This window comes from Macaca fascicularis, chromosome 6, assembly GCF_037993035.2.
Source record: "Macaca fascicularis isolate 582-1 chromosome 6, T2T-MFA8v1.1".
Taxonomy (NCBI): domain Eukaryota; kingdom Metazoa; phylum Chordata; class Mammalia; order Primates; family Cercopithecidae; genus Macaca; species Macaca fascicularis.
In genome coordinates, this window is record NC_088380.1 from 183,863,857 (window position 1) to 183,888,103 (window position 24,247).

The following is a 24,247-nucleotide window of genomic DNA, read 5'->3' on the forward strand; positions in this document are numbered from 1 at the left end:
CCTTACAAAGTAGTAGTTCATATCACAAAATAATGCTTCATACTATACAATGATTCAGGAATTCCCTTAGATGGTAAGTATCTTAGTTCATTTTACATTATTTTGTATATCTAAATCTATCCATGTACAACTTTGAATAAGCATCTCTTCTGCCTAAAACAACGTACATATCTTTTAATTTTTACAATTAACAAAAAGCAAACTAAAGCACTTAACAAGGTTAAGCATCTTAGGTCTAAGATTAAAAATAATGACAGAACATACACAAAACTCAATTTCTGGACCTCCTGTGCAGTAAGACCCCAACAAATGGCAATACAAAAACTAACTACTAAAAAGCTCTGAAGTCCAGGCACAGTGGCTCACATCTGTAATCCCAGCACTTTGGGAGGCCAAGGAGGGAGAATTACTTAAGCCCCGAAGTTCAAGGCTGCAGTGAACTATGATTGTACCACTGCACTCCAAGCTGGGTGACAGAATAATTTAAAACAATTTAATTTAAAATAATTTAAAACAAATTAAGTAACAAAAGGCTCTGAATGTAGAGTTAAGTAAGTGCTATTCCTGATGCTTCGATGCCATCTCTGATGAGGCCTGTCAACAATCAAGGAGACAAAAAAGTCATGTTAATTTCAAAACTAAATTACCCCTAAGGAGAGAAAAGATTGAGAATAAAAGCCAATGGCCATTAAAAACACCTATATGTATATATGTATACGAGTGTGGAGATATGTACATACACGTATCAATTACATATAAACCTCCAGAGAGGAGTTTTGAAGAGTCAGAGGAAAATTAATAGGCATGAGAAGGTAGATAGGTATCAGAAATTCAGTAAAATCACAGTGGGGTACTTACCAGGACAAACAGTGATTTCTTCTGCAGAACTCTCTGGCACAAGGACTAAGCTTCTCTTACTGGTCAAAGGAGCAACACTAAAAGAGAACCAAATCCCAAATGAATTCCCAGTAAAATAAATCAGAACATAGAGCCAAAAGCAATGGTGAGTCACTCACAAAGCCACAGGTAATCACAGATACTTGCTGCCTAATGCCACAAAAGCACAACAGGAAAGCAAGGAATCAGTACTGAAAACTGTAGGCCAGAAATATGGAAAATAAATACGCTTACTGAAACTTCAGTTCCAGTGAAATCACTGAATGAAAACAAATTCCCTTTTGGAGTTTTTCACAAAGGAAGGTCGAAGGGTAAGAACTGTCTGTGAATATCACAGAAGACAAAAACTCCACTCCAACGTAAGGATGTCAAAGGTGTTTTACAGACTCCATCTCAGCCTTCTGAAGGCTAGAGATTTGTGAACTCACAAGAGAAGACACAGAGATTCTTCTGACAACACACTAACTTTCTCCTCCTTTTGCAGTTAAATTTCCTCTTTATCTCAAGATGTTGCTTTCCATGCAACAAAAATAAAATACAATTCCAAACTGCCCTACAGCAAAAATCTGCCCACAGAAATTGAATCTCTTTTCTAACAACAACTTAATTATAAATGGCTTCCTTCATCCAACCTTCTGGTTTTCCCTGACTGCTCATGGAGTGCTGCCTGACATAGGAACACATGGCTGATCTGAGCATCTGAGCTAGCCCCCTCATGCTTCACAGGGCTTTATCATTAGTATGATCAAGTATGCAAGAGTGCTTAAAAACAAAAATCCTCACATCAACCAAGAACCACAAAAAGAATAGCTACAACTGAACTCATGATAAATAACTAACTCCTGATAAAAAACCACAAGTGATTTCTCCCTAAATAAAACATCTCATAGCATTTGTTATAAACCCAAGCCAGACACAGTTTACTCTGCATGTAACATTAGTGCTCTATTCAAAGGGTCCATCACAAAACAATTTTCTGACATTTATAAAATGGGCTAATCAATTTGAAGTCAAACCACATTGCCTGCGATTCCAACTCTCTCCTGGTGACAAAGTGTATAATCATTTATTAAAACCTACATCTGCTCTGCACAAGGCTCACCACAATAAAGCAGAGAGGCCTACAGGGAGTAGAAGGCCTACTCTGTTAAAACCACTTCCAAAACTGTCTTAACAGCAGGAAAATCAAACCAAAGCCATATTCTTTAGCCCAGGAAGGAATACCAAGTACTATCAACCAGACGCCTAAGAAAGACCGCCACCTTGACTACAGCAAATGGCAATTGGGCTTCAACTCTCATATGGGAGAACACAGTCATGCAGTTCAAAGTTAAACTCTTGAGAAAGTTTCAAACTCAACTACCAGATAAAAAGGGCAAGCAGAAAGTAACTGGAAGTGCCGGGCGCGGTGGCTCAAGCCTGTAATCCCAGCACTTTGGGAGGCCGAGACGGGCGGATCACGAGGTCAGGAGATCGAGACCATCCTGGCTAACCCGGTGAAACCCCGTCTCTACTAAAAAATACAAAAAAACTAGCCGGGCGAGGTGGCGGGCGCCTGTAGTCCCAGCTACTCTGGAGGCTGAGGCAGGAGAATGGCGTGAACCCGGGAGGCGGAGCTTGCAGTGAGCTGAGATCTGGCCACTGCACTCCAGCCTGGGTGACAGAGCAAGACTCCGTCTCAAAAAAAAAAAAAAAAAAAAAAAGAAAGTAACTGGAAGCATGATCCAGTTAACAGTGCAGTTTATAATTAATCAATTGCTATTTATTATTAAAGTAAGAAGACTTAGAAGGTAAGCCCTCAATCAATCAGCAAGAACAACGGAGGAGGTAATGCAAATACAATCCTTTACAGGAGATAGGAGGCACAAACAGATTAAAAGTGGCACAGAACAGACAGTGAGAGTGATGCAGGTCCTGTGTGGCCTGAATAATACGAAAACTTCAAAGAGGATGTATAAGTCTCAAGAGTAAATTTAAAAGACATATAAGGTTTAGATATACAGACAAAATAAGCATAAGCAGAGTTGGGGAAAAGAGAGAAAGGGGCTAAGAATAGAAGGACTATAAAGAAATCAGTCTAGAGCCTTCAAATTAGCATAAAAACTAGTGTAATTAGTTAAAAGAATAGCAAGATGTGACCATTTTTCAGGAATAATGTAAATAAGATTTACGCCAAGATAGCTGGCCTGGACAAGATAACCTCTAGGATCTCTTCCAGCTCTTAATATTCTGGGCTTCTATGAAATGCACATCTGAGAACTTAGAGATACTAATAAAATTTCTCCTAGTCTTCATTTATAAAAGTGCTACAAGTTCTCTGGCAAGCTGTCCATGTACAGTCTCACTCACGTGGTTCATCTCCCTTATGCTGGCAACCATCAGAGGAGAGAATTCATAGCAACATATAATCTCTCACCTTTGCGAAGCAGGTACAGAGTTTCCCTCTTCAGAAGTTTCTTCAACAACCCCTTGGGAAGACTGCAAAGAAATACATAGTATCTTAAATATACAGGCGCAGGTGAACTGGCTTCTCTTCCTTTTTTAAAAAAATTAATTGTTCAACGTTCTCTCTCAACAATTAACAATAAGAAGAAAATATTTTCCATAAGCCAGTAAATTTCAGTAAAACAGGCACATCCTATAAAGTCAGAAGACTGGTATTTAAATCAGAACTAAATCACTTACTAACTTTGTGATTGGGTAAGTGACATCTGAATCTCTTTCCTCATCTTAAAATGGGTATTAACAATTGTCTCACAGAGTGTCGTGAAAATTAAACAAGATAATGCATGCAATGCACTTCATAAAATGCAAGACCTATATCAATATTAATTGGTAAGTCAAATGAATTATGATTTCAGAAAAACAATCGAAAATTTTGTGCAGGGGGAAAGAAAAATATAGAGAAAAGTCCAATTTTCAAAGGAAATACTGAGTTGAGATAAACACTGCAATCCATGATCTTTGAGAAAAACCAAGCCATAACATAGGACATCTAAAGGGAAGGTTATAAAGATTCTTTTTGCTACAAATCTGCCACTATGGTTTTTATATCTGGCTACAGGATTATCTTTTCAGAAATGTAATGAATAGGGACTACATAAGGAAAGATTATTCTCATTGATTCAAAAATTATTTTCATTGATTAATGGTAGAGTTGGTGCAAATACCAACTCATTAAACATACATGCACAGAAGATCACCGAAAAAGCAGCTACTGCTGCCTTAGGCAGACTTCTGAGGAAGTGCCTGGGCTGTGAGGCTTCTTCCACTAGACATTAAGCTATCAGCTGAAGTTTTCAAGGTTTCCTAATAAGATATAAATAACCTAAACAAGTTAGGTTATCTCTCTATGAATCTCGTTACCATTCAGGTAAATGATGAAATACACTTAAAAATCAGGAATAGATGAGTTTTCAGTCAAAAGGAAAGTTGTACAATATGGAATATAGTCATTATGAAAAATAAGACTTAACCCAACTACCAAAGGACTAAAATACAACAGCAATAAATACTTAACCTGTCTCTTCCTTTGAAAAACTCAGGGGTGACAAGGTTTTTATTGAAAAGAAAGAGAAAGGAAGGAAGGAAGGAAGGAAGGAAGGAAGGAAGGAAGGAAGGAAGGAAGGAAGGAAGGAAGGAAGGAAGGAAGGAAGGAAGGAAGAGAGAGAGGAAGACAGACAGACAGACAGGAAAGAAAGAAAGAAAGAAAAGAAAAGAAAAGAAAAGAAAGAAAAGAAAGAAAGAAAGGAAAGAAGAGAAGGAAAGGAAAGGAAGGAAAGGAAGGGAAGGAAGGGAAGGGAAGGGAGGAAGGGAGGAAGGGAGGAAGGGAGGAAGGGAGGAAGGGAGGAAGGGAGGAAGGAAGGAAGGAAGGAAGGAAGGAAGGAAGGAAGGAAGGAAGGAAGGAAATGCTGACACCTAGTGTCCATTTAATAAAATTTTATAATGACTAGCCTTGGTCTTTAGATGCAATCAAGACACCAGTAAGTTAGTTATAAGGCACCTCCATCTCTGCCTTAGGCTAAAGCATATCTCAGATCTTCTCAGTGTAATTGTTTTAAAAAATTATTGTGCTTTGGCCAGGTGCAGTGGCTCACGCCTGTAATCCCAGCATTTGGGAGGCCGAGGCAGGCGGATCACCTGAGGTCAGGAGTTCAAGACCAGCCTGACCAACATGGAGAAAGCCCGTCTCTACTACAAATATAAAATTAGCCGGGCGTGGTGGCTCACGCCTCTAATCCCAGCTACTCGGGAGGCTGAGACAGGAGAATCACTTGAACCCAGAAGGTAGAGGTTGCAGTGAGCCGAGATCGCGCCACTGCACTCCAGCCTGGGTGACGAGCGAAACTCTGTCTCAAACAAACAAAATTATTGTGCTTCTATTCAGTGCCAGGCCTGTGCTAATCACTTTACATTCCTTATCTCCTTTAATTTTCACAAGCCACTTAAGAAGCAAAAACCATTAAATTATTTTAAAAATAAGTGAAACTTCGAGAAGTTAAACAATTTGCCCCAAATCATATAGTTGGTCAAAATCGTAGAGCTGAGACTTGCCTGACTCTAAAACCCATGCACTCAAAACTACTATTATATTGCTTAATCAGATAATCCTCTTCCTAATCATTTCAATGTAGAATCCCAAGAATGTCTTCATTTCAAAACATTATTTTAATTTAGAAATTTATACCTCAATGGCAGTAATATGAACATAAAGTGCGGTTATTCCAGAATATGAACATAGGATAGCAAAATAAGCAAATAAAATTTAGACTACCCAAATGTAATCAAGGTGAACAGGAAAGCATGGCAGAAATAAAAATTCAAGGAATCTGTGGCCTAATCAAGACATCTTCTTCCTGAAGAAATACGTTAATAAGGAAGGGATGGTTTGCATTGAATCTTTAAAAAAAAAAAAAATTCAAAGAATTATTATCAAAGGGTATTTTTAATACTTAAAAGTGAAATTGGGGCTGGGCAGAGTGGATCACATCTGTAACCTGAGAACTTTGGGAGGCCAAGGTGGGCGGATGACTAGAGGCCAGGAGTTCAAGACCAGACTGGTCAACATGGTGAAACCCCGTCTCTACAAAAAATACAAAAAATAGCCAGGCGTGGTGGTGCATGCCTGTGATCCCAGCTACTCAGGAGGCTGAGGCAGGGAATCGCTTGAACCCAGGAGGTGGAGGTTGCAGAGAGCCGAGATCATGTCACTGCACTCCAGCCTGGGTGACAGAGTGAAACTCCATCTTTTAAAAAAAAAAAAAAAAGTGAAAATGAATAGAGACATCATCTGGTCATCACATAAATGTCCTCTATTGTGTGACAGTGGTAGTTTATTAGGTTTTTCCACAGACTAGTTGAGTCATCCCTTAAAAATTCCATTTTCTGATTATTTCAACCCTCCAGATACTGTCATTCTAGAAGACAGTAGATACAGATCTGAGTATTCTGGTCACTGAAAATGTCTCTATTCCATAATAAATTAATAAATTGTCATTTTGTATACATACATCAGCGTGAAGTTTGGCAAATCAAAGTCAGTTTTTACAACTCCACACAATCTGGTCATTTCTGATTAAAAAAATTCCACTATCCTGACTGAAAAATTAAGAATCAGATTCTGCAAAGTAGTAATCACATCAACATACTACCCCTTCCAACTCCTTGCCATAATGCTCTCAGGGTGATCTATAGGCCTTCATTAGCAACTTTATCTTGTCTCAGTGATGTCAAAAACCAGTTATCATCTTGATTCTAAAGCTTTATAAACCTTAATATAGACTAAGTCATGTGCCTCAAAGTGAATGTTTCTCTGAGTCCCTATTTTTGAGACTCTCCTGCTATCTCTATCAACCAAGAAGTCTCAAATACAGGCAGCTCCAGCAAAGCTGTGTTCAATAGAGAATGTTTAACAAATGAATTCTTTCTACCCACATTTCCTGAAAGCAAAAGATCGAGAGGTAAAATTACAATCATAAGACTTTCATTATTTGCCTATAAAATTAGCAAGTTTGTTTTTTAAAGGTACAATTACTTGTTGGCAAGGTTGCAGTGAACTAGATATTCTCATACATTGCCAAATGGAGAGAATACAAATTTTAATAGCCTTTCTGACAAGCAATTTGGCAATAAATATCAAGTCTTTATGTTCGTAACTCTTTAACCCATCATTTTTCTGGCTCTTATGCCTAAGTACACTGATCAGGAATAAAGAAAAGTTTCATGTAGAAAGATATCACAACTGAAATATCCAGCAATAGAAAAATGTTTAAAATATTATGGTAAATTCATAAACTGAAATATGATATAGCCATTAAAAGTAAAATATATAATTTAACATAAGAAAATGTTTACATAATGTTAAATAATATGATCTGAACCATACAAAAAATAGGTAATACTCTTTAAACTTTTCAGCATTTTTTAACATCTCCAAGTGATTTCTAAAATTAAAGTTAATGTCCATACACTTACTAGGTTGTCTGCTTTGTCTCCTTTCACTGAGGACTGTCCCTCACCCCTCCCATCCTACTAGCAGTGGGCTCACAGCCAATTTGACAAGTAACTTCCTTCAGGCCACAGCTGACTAGGCTACTGATACCAAATAGGCCATAAATCCTTTCCTGAAAATTTAAAATTGGAATTGGGAGAGATTAAGTCTCCTGTAACCTGTAATAAGTTTTGAGAGCTATAAGATCAGTGTCTTCAACCTGCACCTGAAAAACAAAAGCAAAGAATGCTAAGTCTGCAGGGAGAAAAATGAAGCAGATACAATATAACCATGAGATATAGAAAACTCACAGATGCCGGGTACCTTCTTTGGGCCTGGTTATAGTTCTATTTTAAAACTTCTGAGGCCAGACGCAGTGGCTCACGCCTGTAATCCCAGCACTTTGGGAGGCCGAGGTGGGCGGATCACGAGGTCAGGAGATCGAGATCATCCTGGCTAACATGGTGAAACCCCGTCTCTACTAAAAATACAAAAAAATTGGCCGGGTGTGGTGGCAGGCACTTGTAGTCCCAGCTACTCGGGAGGCTGAGGCAGAAGAATGGCATGAACCCGGGAGGCAAAGTTTGCAGTGAGCCAAGACTGCACCACTGCACTCCAGCCTGGGCGACAGAGCGAGACTCCATCTCAAAAAAAAAAACAAAAAACAAAACTTCTGAGATACCCCGTTTCCTTAATTTATGTATTTTAGTAGAGACGAGGTCTCACTATGTTGCCTAGGTTGGTCTCAAACTCCCAAACTCAAATGAATTCTCCTGCCTCAGCTTCCCAAAGTGTTGGGATTACAGGCATTAGCCATTATGCCTAGCCCAGTCCTCTTTTTAATTAAGCTAGCTTAATTCAGTTTACTGTAGCAAATAGTACCAACTGATAATACTACCTGTAGTACTTGGTGGCCTGGTCATGAAGTTAAGAGTCAAAGAACTTCAATCTAATTAAGACCATCCACTAGATTTTGACTACTTCCAGGCTACTGCAAAGGCACTACCTTCAAACTTGACACAACACAGAACTTGACACAAGTCTATGATCTAGAGCTCTGGCCCCTGGGATCTTTCAAGCTAACAACTTGAATTATAATAAATTATTAAGTGTCACTCTTTGGAGTTAATGTATTATTTTAAGAAACAGCATCTCTGAATTGGAAAGAACAAACTGAACATTTATCATAAGCATCATGTAACTTTCCTTTGGAAAAGAAGCCAGTCACTAAAAGAACTATTTCTTAAAAATGGCTTCTTCGCTGATATACCTTTGGAAAAAAAATTAAAAAAATAAAAATGCCTTCTCTTCCCAGACAACAATCTTTCCAGAATGTGAATGAAGATGGTTACTAGGAAATAATGATTCCTAGAGGCATCCCCCAGTGAATGACCTTCGATCCCTTAGAGAGAATTACCAGTTGTTCAGTGCCTATAAACTCCTAAGCATTGTAGTAGACATTTTACACAAATTCACTTCAATCATTAAAGTAACAGTCGAAAGATAGGAATTGTTATTCCCATTTTATAGATGTAAAAGTGGGATTCAAACAGGTTAAGTGACTTGCTCAAAAACACACAAATTACTTAAACACAAAAATCAGAACTCAACTCCAAATCCATGTTCTCTATTCTATGAAGCTCCTCAAAGTTACCATTTCTTGAACCTTTATCATAACACAAGAAAGACAGAATAACACAATAATAAAACAAAACCAAAAGTCAAAGTCTGGTAACAGAAATAGCAAGAAAAAACAGTATAGTCATAAAACAGAATACTCTAAAAAATTACAATTTATATATAAAGAGTTTATATTATTGCTTTTATAATATTCAAAGGGAAAAATAAGAGATAAGCTTTCATATACAATATAATCAAGCTACGTCAGAAAAAGCAAACTAAACATACCAAAAAGAAGATTGGTTTCAATAAATTATTCAAAACCACTACAAGCAAAATAAGAAATATACACCATTATGCAGTGGGAAAAAATAACTGGGAAACTATCCTTACACTTCATACCACAAAGGACTACTTTCTCTACAATATAAAAAGTATCCACAAATCAACAGATTATCAAAAAAGAAAAATGATCATTAAGATCTAACAGACAAAAAAGTAAATACAAATGGGTCTTAGACATGTGAGAAAAAAGTTCAGGCTCACAAATAGTAAGAGATATGCAAATTAAGACTATACTGAGACGCCATTTTTCATCTCTCAAGACTGGCAAAGATCACGAAGTCTGACAATACTGCATTACTGTGGGTATGCACAAACTAGTATTCATACACTGCCAGTGGGAAGGTAAATGTACATGATCTCTATGGAGGGCAATTTGGCAACAGCTAATGAAATTACAAATACATTTTTTGGTCCACCAATTAGAGTTACAGAAAATTATCATATAATACAAATATCTTCCTTGTGGATGAAATGTCTTCTGGACATTTTACTATTTGTAATAGTAAACTCTGACAAATCCATATATGGTATTTTTCACATCCAAAAAAAAAAGATGAAGAAATTCTTTATATACTGTTATGTAATGATCTCAGTAGGATATTAAATGAAAAAAGTAGAAAATAATGTGTAAATCATTTGTGTAAAAGAAGGTAGGGAAAAGAATATGTGTTCTGCTTGTACCAGATAAAGTATCTTGGAAGGATATGCTAGAACTAGTGACACAAATTGAGTCCAGAGAGGGGAACTGGCTGGCTGGGTGATAGTGAGAAAAGTTAAGACTTTTTACTTACGTATTTTTGAATTTTGAGCCATGTGAATATTGTTACCTATTCAAAAATTTAACTTTTTAGAAATAATAAAAATTTTTACGCTGGGCGCGGTGACTCACGCCTGTAATCCCAACACTTTGGGAGGCCAAGGCGGGCAGATCACGAGGTCAGGAGATCAAGACCATCCTGGCTAACACGGTGAAACCCCATCTCTACTAAAACTACAAAAAATTAGCCGGGCGTGGTGGCGGGCGCCTGTAGTCCCAGCTACTCGGCAGGCTGAGGCAGGAGAATGGCGTGAATCTGGGAGGCGGAGCTTACAGTGAGCAGAGATCGTGCCACTGCACTCCAGCCTGGGCAACAGAGCGAGACTCCATCTCAAAAAAAAAAAAAAAAAACCAACAATTCTACGAAAAGGTCAATAAAATGCATCCATCTCAAAAAAAAAAAAATTTTTTTTACACCAGGCGTGTTGGCTCATGCCTATATTGCCAGCACTTTAGGAGACCAAGGTGGGTGGATGACTTGAGTACAGGAGTTCGAGAACAGCCTGGGCAACAAGGTGAAACCCCATCTCTACAAAAAATATAAAAATTAGCTCAGCCTGGCAGCGTGCACCTGTGGTCCCAGCTACTGCAAGGGGCTGAGGTTGGGGGATCGCTTGAGCCCAGAGGTGGAGGCTGCAAGGACCCAAGATGGCACTGGTGCACTCTAGCCTGGGTGACAGAGCGAGACCTTGTCTTCAAAAGAAAAAATTTAAACAAAAAATAAATTATGGTGTATCTATGGTAGAATATGTCATATATTAAGAACTGATCTAAGATAAACTATAAAGTAGGGGGAGGAACAAAACTTATACAGAAGAGTCTTCATTTTGTTCAAAAAAATTGTTAACGTATTTTTGTATGCATAGAAATAATGATGACTGGTCAGGTGTGGCGGCTCATGCCTGTAATCCCAACATTTTGGGAGGCTGAAGCGTGCAGATCACAAGGTCAGGAGTTCAAGACCAGCCTAGCCAACATGGTAAAACTCCATCTCTACTAAAAATACAAAAATGAGCCGGCATAATGGCAGGTGCCTGTAATCGCAGCTACTCAGGAGGCTGAGGCAGGACAATTGCTTGAACCTGGGAGGTGGAGGTTGCAGTGAGCCGAAGATCGCGCCTAGGCGACAGGGCAAGACTCCAACTCAAAAAAAAAAGAAATGGTAGTTTTTTTCTTCTTTATATTCTCCTGTACTTTCCTAATTTTCTACAGTGAACATGTATTACTTTAATAATCAAGGAGGGGAAGACCACAAAAATAACAGATAGCTAAAATAATCCTTGTTTTAATCTGTGAATAAATCATCCTTAATTACAGCATCACTGACCCTTACCTGACCATGACTGGTTGTTGGTTCTTCCTCCAACAAAAGTTTCTCTTTCAAGCTTTTAATTGAGCTTTCCTGGAAATCCTTGGTTTTTGAGTGCCAGTCAGATGCCCTAGACTCCTGCCTCTCCTCTTTGTCTTCATCTCCCATATCTTCTGAGATGCATTCATTTTTTTCACTAGCCTGCTCTCCTTGGCCACATTCATTCTGGATCAGAGAAGGAGGTCTAGGTAACACTGGTTCCCCAAAATCTTTTTTTTTTAAGAGCTGCCTCTGAGCCATTTTCAGGCTCTTTTGATAAACCTCCAACTGGCAGAGAATGACCTTGGTATACTGGTTAGGGTCTACTCCATCAGGGCAGAATGGAATACCCCAGAAGTAGTTCACAGTGCCCCCAATGTCCTGGAGACCTTTGGCATCTGCTAGGGTAGGCAGACAGTGCCTAGATGTGTCCCCGCTACCCTGGGCAGCTCTGAGAAAAGAACCCCTCCCAGTACTTTCCTGTGGCTTCCCACACTGTGTGTGCTCAGCCAAGTGGCCAGTACATCTGTCAAAAGATTTAACGTTCACATTCTCAAACACTGGCTGGCTCGACTGGTCCCAGCTTCCTGAGCTGCCAGAGACCGGCTCCTCTTCAGTTTTTTCAGTGTGGTCCCAAGGCTCCTCTCTTTCCTCAGCCTCGTTTCCCTGACTGATATGTGAGCCTTTAAACAGTGATGGAGGTACCAGCTGCCATATGCCTGTAGGTATTTGAGAAAAAGTAGGGCTAAGGACAAACTTTTTTATTAAGAGGGCTTGGTAAGCTATCACTTACCAAGAATTACATAATATGGGTAAGAAAGGCTCTTCTTTGGGTTTAACCAAATGTTGGTTTTTTCCTTGGAAATAAAAGTATGCTGGATATTCTTATGATCTTAACTACTTCCTGATTTAACTTATTTATTATCACCAAAAGGACCTGGGGTACTTCCGTATATTTACTCTCAGCATGAGATCCCTGTGGTACAGTTATACTTGATGAATGGAAGGAGTCAGAACAGGGAGACATGCCTTCAGTGATCCCAGAGTCTGTGGTTTTCTCTTGGTGGGACTGGGAAGATGGTCCAGTGGCCAGAGGTCGAGATCTGGTAGCAGAAGCATCAGAAGGCCGGCAACTCTGAAACAAGTGATCCCATACCAGACCAGGTTTATTATTAAAATAACTATATATGAAGGGTCACAGGAAGGACAAAATGGGAGGCCACTGTTCATAAGAATTTCTCTTCTCCAAAATGTAGATGGCTCAATTTAATTTCACAACATATACTGAATGTCTATGTGCAAAGTGTTGTACTAGATTGCTATACTAAACCCTTTTTTAAAATAGGGAGGCAAATAGCATAAAAGATGGTTCAGGACCTACCACTGGCAAGTATCCTTCACATTTAAAATCATTTCAGGCTGGGCGAGGTGGCTAATGCTTGTAATCCTAGCACTTTGGGAGGCCGAGGCAGGTGGATCACCTGAGGTCGGGAGTTCCAGACCAGCCTTGCCAACATGGTGAAACCCCGTCTCTATTGAGAATACAAAAAATTAGCTGGGTGTGGTGGTGGTCGCCTATAATCCCAGCTACTTGGGAGGCTGAGGCAGGAGAATTGCTTGAACCCAGGAGGCGGAGGTTGCAGTGAGCTGAGACTGCACTCCAGCCTGGGCAACAGAGTGAGACTCCATCTCAAAAAAAAAAAATTCAGTTGTGCATATTCAAATGACAATTTAACTTTATTTGATTATTTTTTTTAAAACTGCCCATTCTTTCTTCCCATAACCCACCTCTGGTTCTCATCCCCTTTGCTCTCCCACAAAACAGGAGAAGTTAGCATCTTATCTTGCTGCCTTTTGGGTTCTTGGTATTCAGTAAGTCTTTTCAGAAGCTGTTAACTTATGATAATTCTTTTCAACCATGAACTAAAAAATCCATGGGTGGAAGAAAACTCTTTCATATCGAATTAACAAAACACTTCAAATTGGGTTAACCAACAATTCAACACAGACTTTAAAAAATTACTATGGGAATTTCTATTAGGTGAAAACCCTATAAATGACTACAGCTAGTTCCTAATGTAACTACGACACCACAGAAGTCTAAAATACTGCTGATCAATCTCCACAAACTTTTGCAACATGGCATATTTACATTCAGGCTTTCAGCAATGGCTTTCCTCAAGAGCTCCTCTTCTTCCTCCTCCTGGCTGTTCACTTCCCTAGCTTCCTGCTCACTCATTTTGAGAGCCAGAGCAAACTGTTCTTCTTCTGTCATCTCTATAAGAGGGTAGGGAAAAGAGAGGGAGGGACACCACAAACACTGAATAAGCATGGAGGCAAGAAAGAGAATTATTAAACTTTTCAACTGAAGACATTACAAGACCGTACAATTTTATAATCTTGTAAAGAAGGAAAACCCCAAAAGGTAAGGTGTTGGTCAAGATAATTAGCAGCAGTTACAACAAGAATCCTGGGTTAACTAGGCTGTAAGCTCCCATGAAGGCTGAGTTTTCACCTACACTGTTCACTGTTATACCTCCAGCACATAAAAAAGTGCTGGGCATAGGGTACGTAATAAATATTTGCTCAATGAATAAATAGAGGAATTAATGCCCACTCTAGAGCTTTTTACTAAATCCACAATGCTTTATGCTCAACATTTAGCCAGAATAATTTTAGTACTCAGAATCCTCTGATTTACCCAGTAGAAAAGATCATCCCTAGTGATAAGAATGTGGTCTCCAGACACCATTTTCCATTTAAAAGGAACTGGGGTACACTGAAGAAATGGGTGGCCTCAAGTCCAAAGCATGAAATGAACAAGATGAGCTAGAATATTTGTCACAGATGTAAGCAAGGAATCTATTAGACACTACTAGAGTCATATCGAAAGAACTTAGGAGCCAATTAAACAGACTCCTCACTGGCCAAAAATGAAACTGGAGCATCAACTAAAGATAACGAATGCGGGCCGGGCGCGGTGGCTCAAGCCTGTAATCCCAGCACTTTGGGAGGCCGAGACGGGCGGATCACGAGGTCAGGAGATCGAGACTATCCTGGCTAACACAGTGAAACCCCGTCTCTACTAAAAAAAATACAAAAAACTAGCTGGGCGAGGTGGTGGGCGCCTGTAGTCCCAGCTACTCGGGAGGCTGAGGCAGGAGAATGGCGTAAACCCGGGAGGCGGAGCTTGCAGTGAGCTGAGATCCGGCCACTGCACTCTAGCCTGGGCGACAGAGGGAGACTCCGTCTCAAAAAAAAAAAAAAAAAGATAATGAATGCAATGCATTAAACTACATCAAATATATTTACATGTGTAGTTACATCTATATTACATCTGTAAGTTCAGGCCAGGTGTGGTGGCTCATGCCTGTAATCCCAGGACGGTGGGAGGCCAAGGTGGGAGGATCATGTGAGGTCGCGAGTTCGAGATCATCATGGACAACACGGTGAAACCCCATCTCTACTAAAAATACAAAAATTAGCCAGGCGTGGTGGTGGGTGCCTGTAGTCCCAGCTACTTGGGAGGCTGAGGAAGGCGAATCACTTGAACCCGGGAGGCGGAGGTTGCAGTGAGCCAAAATCGTGCACTCCACCCTAGGTGACAAAAGCAAGACTCCATCTCAAAAACAAAACAAAACAAAACAAAAAAAACCCTGTAAGTTCATACTAATATTTTTTTTAAAAGACATTGACTAACCAGTCACTGTTGAAGAATGTTAGTGAATTAACTATATGAAAACTGATAAGGCGTGGTGGCTCATGCCTGTAATCCCAGCACTTTGGGAGGCCGAGGTGGGTGGATCATGAGGTCATGAGACTGAGACCATCCTGGCTAACACAGTGAAACCCCGTCTCTACTAAAAACACAAAAAATTAGCCGGGCGTGGTGGCAGGCACCTGTAGTCCCAGCTACTCGGGAGGCTGAGGGAGGAGAATGGCTTGAACCCAGGAGGCGGAGCGTGCAGTGAGCCGAGATCATGTCCCTGCACTCCAGCCTGCGTGATAAAGCGAGACTCTGTCTCAAAAAAAAAAAAAATGAAAACTGATAAATAAAATAATAGAATTGTTTTTACCCTACTTTGTCTACACAAGCTATACTACTGGGTAACCAAGCAGATTAAAAGCTCCTCTTTATAGAATTATTACAGTTAAAAAAACGTAAAAGAAATGAGAGAATTAGAATATCACCATTTTGGATGTTGTTTATGGGGGGGATTTGGTAATGTCTAACAACCTACATAAAGTTACCCTTTGACCTAGCAATCTCACTTCTAGCAACTTACCCTAAAGATACACTTCTAATTAAAAGGAGTATATCATTGCAGCAATGTTCAAATTTGCCAAACACTAGAATCTATTTAATAACCATAAACTGTAGTACACATACATACAGTTATAAAAAAGAACAAGGAATATATCTATGGACTGGGAATAAAGTGATTTCAAGGATATGTTATTAAGTAAAAAATAAAGTACAAAAGAATTTATGGATAATATGCTACCTTTCACATAAGGAAGGAGAAATAAGAAAATGCACACAAACCTATTTATTTGTACAGTGTCACAAAAGAAAGATAAACCAGAAATAGGCTGCGCATGGTGGCTCACGCCTGTAATCCCAGCACTTTGGGAGATTGCAGCACGCAGGTCACCAGAGGTCAGGAGTTCGACACCAGCCTGGACAACATGGCGAAAGCCTGTCTCTACCAAAAACACAAAAATTAGCCGGGCATGGTGGCATGCGCTTATAGTCCCAGCTACTCTGGAGACTGAGACAGGAGAATCCCTTGAACTCAGGAGGCAAGCCAAGATCACACTACTGCACTCTAGCCTGAGTGACACAGAGACTCTCTGGTCTCACAAAAAAAAAACAAAAAGAAGAAAAAGAAAGAAAGAAAGATAGATAAACCAGAAACTAATGCAAACGATTACCTATCAGTGGTTGAGAACAGAGTGAAGGGCACAAGAGAGGAAATGACACTTCTTTGACTATATTTTTTTGTATAACTTTGACATATGGAATCACACAAATCTTAAACATGTTTTAGTAATACGAAATCAACAAGTACAGGGGATCACTAAAATTGAATCCAAACATAAAAAATGCACCCAACTGAATTTGAAATGACCTTAATGAAAATGAAAACATATCAGAATCTGTAGAATGCAACAAAAGCCGCATTTATAGTGAAATTTATAGTTTTCCATGCTCATATAAGGCAAAATTTTAAAATCAGTAATCCGAGTTTCCCACCTTAAAATGCTAGAATATAAAGAGTAAAATTAACCCAAGTAAGGAGAAAGAAAAAAAAACATAAAGAACAGAAAGAAATCAATAAAATGAAAGATGGGCATACAACACAGAAAAAATTAAACAAAAAATTAATTCTGGCCGGGCGCAGTGGCTCATGCCAGCACTTTGGGAGGCCAAGGCGGGCGGATCACAAGGTCAGGAGATTGAGACCATCCTGGCTAACACAGTGAAACCTCATCTCAACTAAAAAAATACAAAAAAATCAGCCAGGGCGTCTCTCTCTGTCGCCCAGGCTGGAGTGCAGTGGCGTGATCTCGGCTCACTGCAACCTCTGCCTCCCAGGTACAAGTGATTCTCCTGCCTCAGCCTCCTGAGTAGCTGGGATTATGGGTGCCCGCCACCAGGCCTGGCTAATTTTTGTATTTTTAGTAGAGATGAGGTTTCACCATGTTGGCCAGCCTAGTCTCAAACTCCTGACCTCAGGTGATCCGCCCGTCTCGGCCTCCCAAAGTGCTGGGATCACAGGCATGAGCCACTGTGCAAGGCCAAGTCTGGCAACTTCTATCACGCATTCTCAACAAGAGTGGTACCATTCCCAAGTGGACAAAAATTGGTTCTTGGAGGTCAAAAAAAAAAATCTTATGTATAAAATACAGACATACAATCAGTACATAAACAGAACACATAGCATATCTGTGGTATTAAAATATCATGGGGATGGCAATGGTTAGAGGGAAAAATAGTCTAAAAAGGCACCTCAGGAGAATAACAATGAAAAATAGGGCCAGTGCAGTGGCTCATGCCTATAATTGCTCAAGTCCAGGTGGTCGAGGCTGCAGTGAGCCAAGATCACACCAATGCATTCCAGCATAGGTGACAAAGCGAGACCCTGACTCAAAAAAAAAAAAAAAGAAAGAAAGAAAGAAAGAAAAGAAGAAAACAAATTTTTAAAAATAGTTGGGTGTGGTGATGCACACCTATAGTCCCAGCTACTCAGGAGGCAGAGGTGGGAGAATCACTTGAGCCCAGCAGTTCAAGACCAGCCTGGGCAACATAGTGAGATCTTGTCTGGACAAATAATAAAAAACTAGCTGGGTGTGGTGGTATACACCTGTGGTCCTAGCTACTTGGGAGGCTGAGGTGGGAGGATCGCTTGTGCCCAGGAGGCAGAGGTTATAGTGAGCTACTGCATTCCAACCTGGGCAACAGAGGGAGACCCTGTCTCAAAAAGAAAGAAAAAAAAAAAGTTAGCTGGGTATGGTGATGTATGCCTGTTAGTCCCAGCTACTCAGGAGGCTAAGGCTGGAGGACCACTTGAGCCTAGGAGGTTGAGACTACAGTGTGCTGCACCCACACCACTATATTCCAGCCTGGGTGGCAGAGTGGGACCCTGTCTCAAAAAATAATAATAATAAATAAATAATAAAATTAAATTTATACAGGAATGCAAAGGACCCAGATTAAAACAATTTTTAAAATAAAGTTGGAAGAATTATACTACCTGATTTTAAGATATTATAAAGCTACAGTAATCAAGACAGTGTGGTATGGCATAATGACAAACATAAATAAATGGAAAAGAACAGAAAATTCAGAAATAGACCCATGCATTGATTTTCAACACAAGGAAAGGACAGTCTTTTCAACAAATGGTACAAGAATGATTGGATACCCATATGGAAAAAAAAATGAACCTTAACTCTTACCTTGCACCATATACAAAAACTCAAAATGGATTAGAAATCTAAATGCTAAAGCTAAAACTACAAAATTTCCAAAAGAAAATAGGTGGAAATCTTCATAACCTTAGTGTAGTCAAAGATTTCTTAGGACACAGAAAGAAAAAAACCATAAAAGAGAAAAAAATGGACCACATCAAAGTTTAAAACTTCTGTTCTGGCCAGGCGTGGTGGCTCATGCCTATAATCCCAGCACTTTGGGAGGCTGAGGCGGGTGGATCGCTTGAGGTCAGGAGCTAGAGATTAGCCTGGCAAACATTAGCAGGGTGTAGTGACGTGTGCCTATAGGTCTAGCTACTCAGGAGGCTGAGGTGGAAGAATCGTATGAACCCGGGAGGCAGAGCTTGCAGTGAGCCAAGATCACACCAGTGCACTCAGCCTGGGCGACAGAGCACGACTCAATCTCAAAAAAAAAAAAGAAATCATAAAAACAGATTTTGCTGCTCAGTAAGATTCAGAATGGGGGGCTAACTGGTGGCTGGCGCCTGTAATCCCAACACTGGGAGGCCCAAACTGGAGGACTGCTTGAGGCCAGGAGTTTGAGATGAGCCTGGACAACACAGCAGGACCCTGTGTAAAAAAAAAAAATTAAAATTAGCCAGGCGTTGTGGGGCATACTTGGGAAGCTGAGACAGGAGAATCACTTGAGCCAATGAGTTCAAGGCTGCAGTGAACTATGATCATACCATACCCCTACACTTAAGCCTGGGTGACAGTGAGATTCTGTCTCTAAAAAAATAATAAATTAAAAAAAAATTTTTTTAAGATTCAGAATGACCACTTCTGGATTCCACTTAAGATACAGGAAACTGAAAAAAGTTATTCTTCCAATCCTTACGACAATAGCAACAAAAACTGATAAATTCACAACTTTTCTTGAATCTATCAGAGAGCTAAGAATGCAAGATAATCAACTAGCCCAAAATGTATCAGTTCTATGACTATTACAATTCCCAAACCATTCTCAACAAAAATGAAAACATACGTGCAATTTTTCTTTTGGCCAAACACTTTGCTCTATTCGACGGTTTTGTCTTCATTTTCTGCAATCCATTTTCCTCCTTTGGTTCCTGTTGCAAAACAAGAAATATGACCAGTGTGGCTGCCACTAAAAGTAGTAATTTCTCTCTCTTCTACCTCCTCTATGGCTAAGAGAGGCCTCTGAGGAATTGATGATTGTTATAAATATGCACATAAAACATCAGAAGATCCTTTTCAGTACAAAAAGGAAAACATAAGATCTAGAACCAATAAAAACCATTAAAAACAAAAACGTGTGATATATTGGCATTATTATCTGTCATATAAACAGTCACACAAAAACTAGTCTATCTCTAAAATACCAGTAAGCATCACCTGAGATCAGAGTAGCTTGATTGAAGATTTAAAAAAACAATAATAATGTTTAAACTCAGTGTTTATTCATTTATTTTAAATCACTCTTTCGACACTGGATAGTAAAGGAAAGGAAAAAGAGGGTAAATGAAAAACCCTATAGAAGCAAAAGTGAACCAAATACACCAACCCTACATCCCACCCTAAAATTTAATAAGAAACACAAACAAAATAATCAAGAAAACAAAAAATAAAAGAGAAAGAAATAAAAGGCCAGGCACAGTGGCTCATGCCTGTAATCCCAACACTTTGAAGTGGGAGAATAGCTTGAGGCCAGTTCAAAACCATCCTGGGGAATGTAGAGAGATCCTGTCCTTACCCCCTCCCAAAAAAAATTCTTTTTAAATTAAAAAAAAAAATTTATTTTTTCTTTAATTAGCCAGGCATGATCCTAGCTATTCAGGAGGCTGGAGCAGATGGATCACTTGAACCCAGGACTTCCAGGCTGCAGCAAGCTAAGATCGCACCACTGTATTCCAGCCTGGGAGACAAAGCAACATCCCATCTCTAAAAATAAATAAATAAAAATAAAACTGGGCAAAGCGTTTGAACAGAATTTCTCTGAAAATGAAGATATAGAAATGTCCAAGAAGTACATGAAAAGATGCCCAACATCATTAGTCATCAGGGAAATACAAATCAAAATCACAATAAGGTATCACTTCACACCCACTAGGATAATTAAAATAATTTGTTTCAAATCAGAAAATAAGCATTGGCAAGGATTAGAAAAACTGGAACCCTAGTACACTGTTGGTGAGAATATAAAATAGTGCCACCACTGTGGACAAAAAAGAAATTAGGTGCTGATACACACTACAAAATGAATGCACCTTGAAAATACATAATTGAAAGCAGCCAGACAAAAGGCCACACATATATCATATAATTCCATTTATAAGACATGCCCAGAATGGGCAAATCCATATAGAAAGTAGATTAGCGGTTGTCAAGGGCTAGGGGTTTAGGGGAAAATGGAGAGTAACTGCTAATGAAAATGGGTTTTTTTCTGGGGGGTAATGAAAATGTTCTAGGCCGCTGCTACTGGACCATGCAGACTGGCAGAGTATAGTGTGGTGTGAGGCTGGCGAGGGCAGTGGCCATGGAGGGTGGAAAATGTTCTAAAATTAACTGTGGGCCAGGTGCAGTGGCTCACACCTGTAATCCCAGCACTTTGGGAGGCCCAGGTGGGCGGACCACCTGAGGTCAGAAGTTCGAGACCAGCCTGGCTAACATGGTGAAACCCAATCTCTACTAAAAATACAAAAATTAGCCAGGCATGGTGGCATATGCCTGTAATCCCAGCTACTCAGGAGGCTGAGGCATGAGAATCAATTGAACCCAGGAGGCAGAGGTTGCAGTGAGCCAAGATCGCACCACTGCACTACAGCCTAAGGCAACAGAGTAAGACTGTCTCAAAAAAAAAAAAAAAAAAAAAAGAGAAGTAAGACAAATTCACAATTATGGTCAAAGACTTCAATAGCCTCAAAATATTTGTAGAACAGACAGAAAACCAATAAATATAAAGTAGATTTGAACAACACTATCATCAAACTTTATCAGATTTACATTTACAGAAATCACTATCCAAAATGTGCATTCTTCTGTAGTACACACAGAATATTCTGGGCCATAAAACAAGTTTGACTAAGTTTAAAAATGATGAAAATCATATAAAGTACATACTATTAATGGAGACTGCAGTGAGCCAAGATCACATCACTGTGCCACTGCACTCCAGCCTGGATGACAAAGCAAGACTCTGTCTCAAAAAAAAAACAAACAAAAAAAACAAACAAAAACAAAGGCCAGGTGCAGTGGCTCACGCCTGTAATCCCAACACTTTAGAAGGCCAAGGTGGGCAGATCATCTGAGGTCAGGAGTTCGAGACCAGCCTGGCCAACATGGTAAAACCCCCCCTCTACTAAAAATACAAAAATTACACAGTTGTGGTGGCAGGCACCTTTAATCCCAGTTACTCCGCAGGCTGAGGCAGGCAGAATCACTTGAACCAGGAGGCGGAGGTTGCAGTGAGCCGCTATCATGCCATTGCACTCCAGCTTGGGCAACAAAGCAAGACTCCATCTCAAAAAAATACATATTAAAAAAATAAAAATAAATAACAAAACAAAAAACAAACAAATGTGTTCCTAAGATGATTCCAACTGTTTTCTATTCTAAAGCAGAAAAAAAGACTTTTTTCCATATACAACAATACCAAGACACTACAAGAATATGAAATACATATTAAAAATCAGTTAGTAGGCCGGGCGCGGTGGCTCATGCCTGTAATCCCAGCACTTTGGGAGGCTGAGGCAGGCGGGTCACAAGGTCAGGAGATCGAGACCATCCTGGCTAACATGGTGAAACCCCATCTTTACTAAAAATAAAAAAAAAAATTAGCCGGGCGTGGTAATGGGCGCCGGTAGTCCCAGCTACTCAGGAGGCTGAGGCAGGAGAACGGCGTGAACCCAGGAGGTGGAGTTTGCAATGAGCAGAGATCACGCCACTGCACTCCAGCCTGGGCGACAGAGCGAGACTCCATCTCAAAAAAAAAAATCAGTTGGTAGCCCAGTTTTATGGGAGATTTTTAGGAAACCCTGTAAAACAAATAATTCCTATACTATTTAAATTGTGGTAGGACATAGAAAAAAATAATAAGCTTTCCTTCTCTTTTATACCATAACCCTAATATTAACATCTGATGAAGGCCATAGCCCCTCCCAAAAACTTTATAAAGCCAATGGCACTAGGAGTACAGATGAAAAACTTCTAAATAATATATTGAGAAAAAAAATCAATATTATATTAACATAACACATCATGACCAAGCATGATTTATTCCAGAAATGCAAAGATGTTCCAACATTAGAAAATACTAATCCAATATATAATATTAGTTGATTAAAGGAGAAAAACTACTCCATCATCTTGCTAAATAAAGGGTATTTGATTAAACATAATTCCTAAAACTACTACTAGTAAATAAGCAATTAAAGGATAGTTCCTTAACATAAAAACAGAAATATGAAACAAATAGCAAAACATCAGAAATAAAAGATGTGCTCTATTGCTAGTATCAATCAACATTATTCTGGAAGCCACAGCTAAAGCAATGAAAACAAAACAGAAAAAGGTATAAGTGCTAGAAAGAAAGAGAAAAAAATGGTCGTTATCAGCAGAGATAAATGCCTATCTAAAATACCCAAGACAATCAACTGAACAATTATAAAAATATGTGACAGATTAATGGAAGAAAAAAATCCAGAGACACACCCATTTATAAACAAGATTTTAGTTTATGATAAAGGGAAAATTTCAAATATCTGGGGAATTGAGAGATTACTGGAAAATACTGGTAGACATGTCTAATCACCAGTACTTAGTTTTTCAAAATATATGTATGCTGTTTAGGGATACATGCAAATGTGGTAAAACTGTAAGGAGAAATATGGGAAGATAAAACAAACAGTGGTTACCTTCAGAAAGGTAAAAAAGAGCTGGGTGAGGTGGCTCACGCCTGTAATCCCACTACTTCGGGAGGCCAAGGCGGACGGATCACCTGAGGTCAGGAGTTCGAGACCAGCCTGGCCAACATGGTGAAACCTCATCTCTACTAAAAATACAAAAATTAGTGAGGCGTGGTGGCGCATGCCTGTAATCCCAGCTACTCAGGAGGCTGAGGCAGGAGAATTGCTTGAGCCTGGGAGGCGGAGGTTGCAGTGAGCTGAGATCGCGCCACTACACTCCAGCCTGGGCGACAGAGCAGGACTCCATCTCAAAAAAAAAAACAAAAGTAAGTTGGAAAACAATGTATTTGGGGAGGGACACACTAAGAGAAGAGGGATTCTCAGGTGGTAACTACAAGTGTTCACATTAATTTTTAAAACTATGCATTTATATTTTATGCACATTTCTGTATGTATAACATATATGACATATGACATACATATGTGCTGCTATAGAAAGGTCTCCAGTAATGTAATGGTTAATTTTAGGTATCAGTTTGACTGGAGTAAGAAATACCCAGAGAACTAGTAAAGTATTATTTTCTGGTGTGTCTGTGCGGGTGTTTGCAGAGGAGATTGGAGTGTGAGTCTCAGTGACTAAGTGGGGAAGATCTGCTCTCAATGTGGGTGAACACCACTCAACTGGCTGGGGGGCTAAATAGAATAAAAACATAGGAAAGGCAAATTTATCTCTCTCCTGGAGCTGGGACACATTATTCTTCTCCTACCCTTGGACATCAGAACTCCAGGCTCTCCAGGCCTTGGATTTCAGGCCTTACACTCAGCACCCCTTACCCCTTGTTCTCAGGCCTTCAGACTTGCACTGAGCC

General features: G+C 39.6%; 1 protein-coding gene across 50 annotated transcripts in view; it reads right to left on the reverse strand.

Moving 5' to 3' along the window:
- The window catches only part of UIMC1 (ubiquitin interaction motif containing 1), a 117,279-nt gene that overhangs the window by 51,679 nt on the left and 41,353 nt on the right, over positions 1-24,247 (reverse strand). For 9 of the 50 annotated variants that reach the window (XR_012414410.1, XR_012414408.1, XM_065547089.1 and 6 more), the window contains 6 exons: positions 19,499-19,583; positions 13,670-13,794; positions 12,553-12,652; positions 11,503-12,242; positions 3,314-3,375; positions 859-935 (listed from right to left, as the gene is read on the reverse strand). Coding sequence is in view for 45 of the 50 variants with exons in the window: in XM_065547089.1 (XP_065403161.1) it covers positions 859-935; positions 3,314-3,375; positions 11,503-12,242; positions 12,553-12,652; positions 13,670-13,794; positions 19,499-19,583 (1,189 nt within the window). In the remaining 5 variants the exon portion in view is untranslated. Of the gene's footprint in view, positions 1-858; positions 936-3,313; positions 3,376-7,371; positions 7,614-8,998; positions 9,054-11,502; positions 12,243-12,546; positions 12,653-13,669; positions 13,795-18,480; positions 19,084-19,498; positions 19,584-24,247 lie in introns of all 50 variants that reach the window. The other 41 variants (XM_073994801.1, XM_073994800.1, XM_073994796.1 and 38 more) reach the window with 10 other exon arrangements.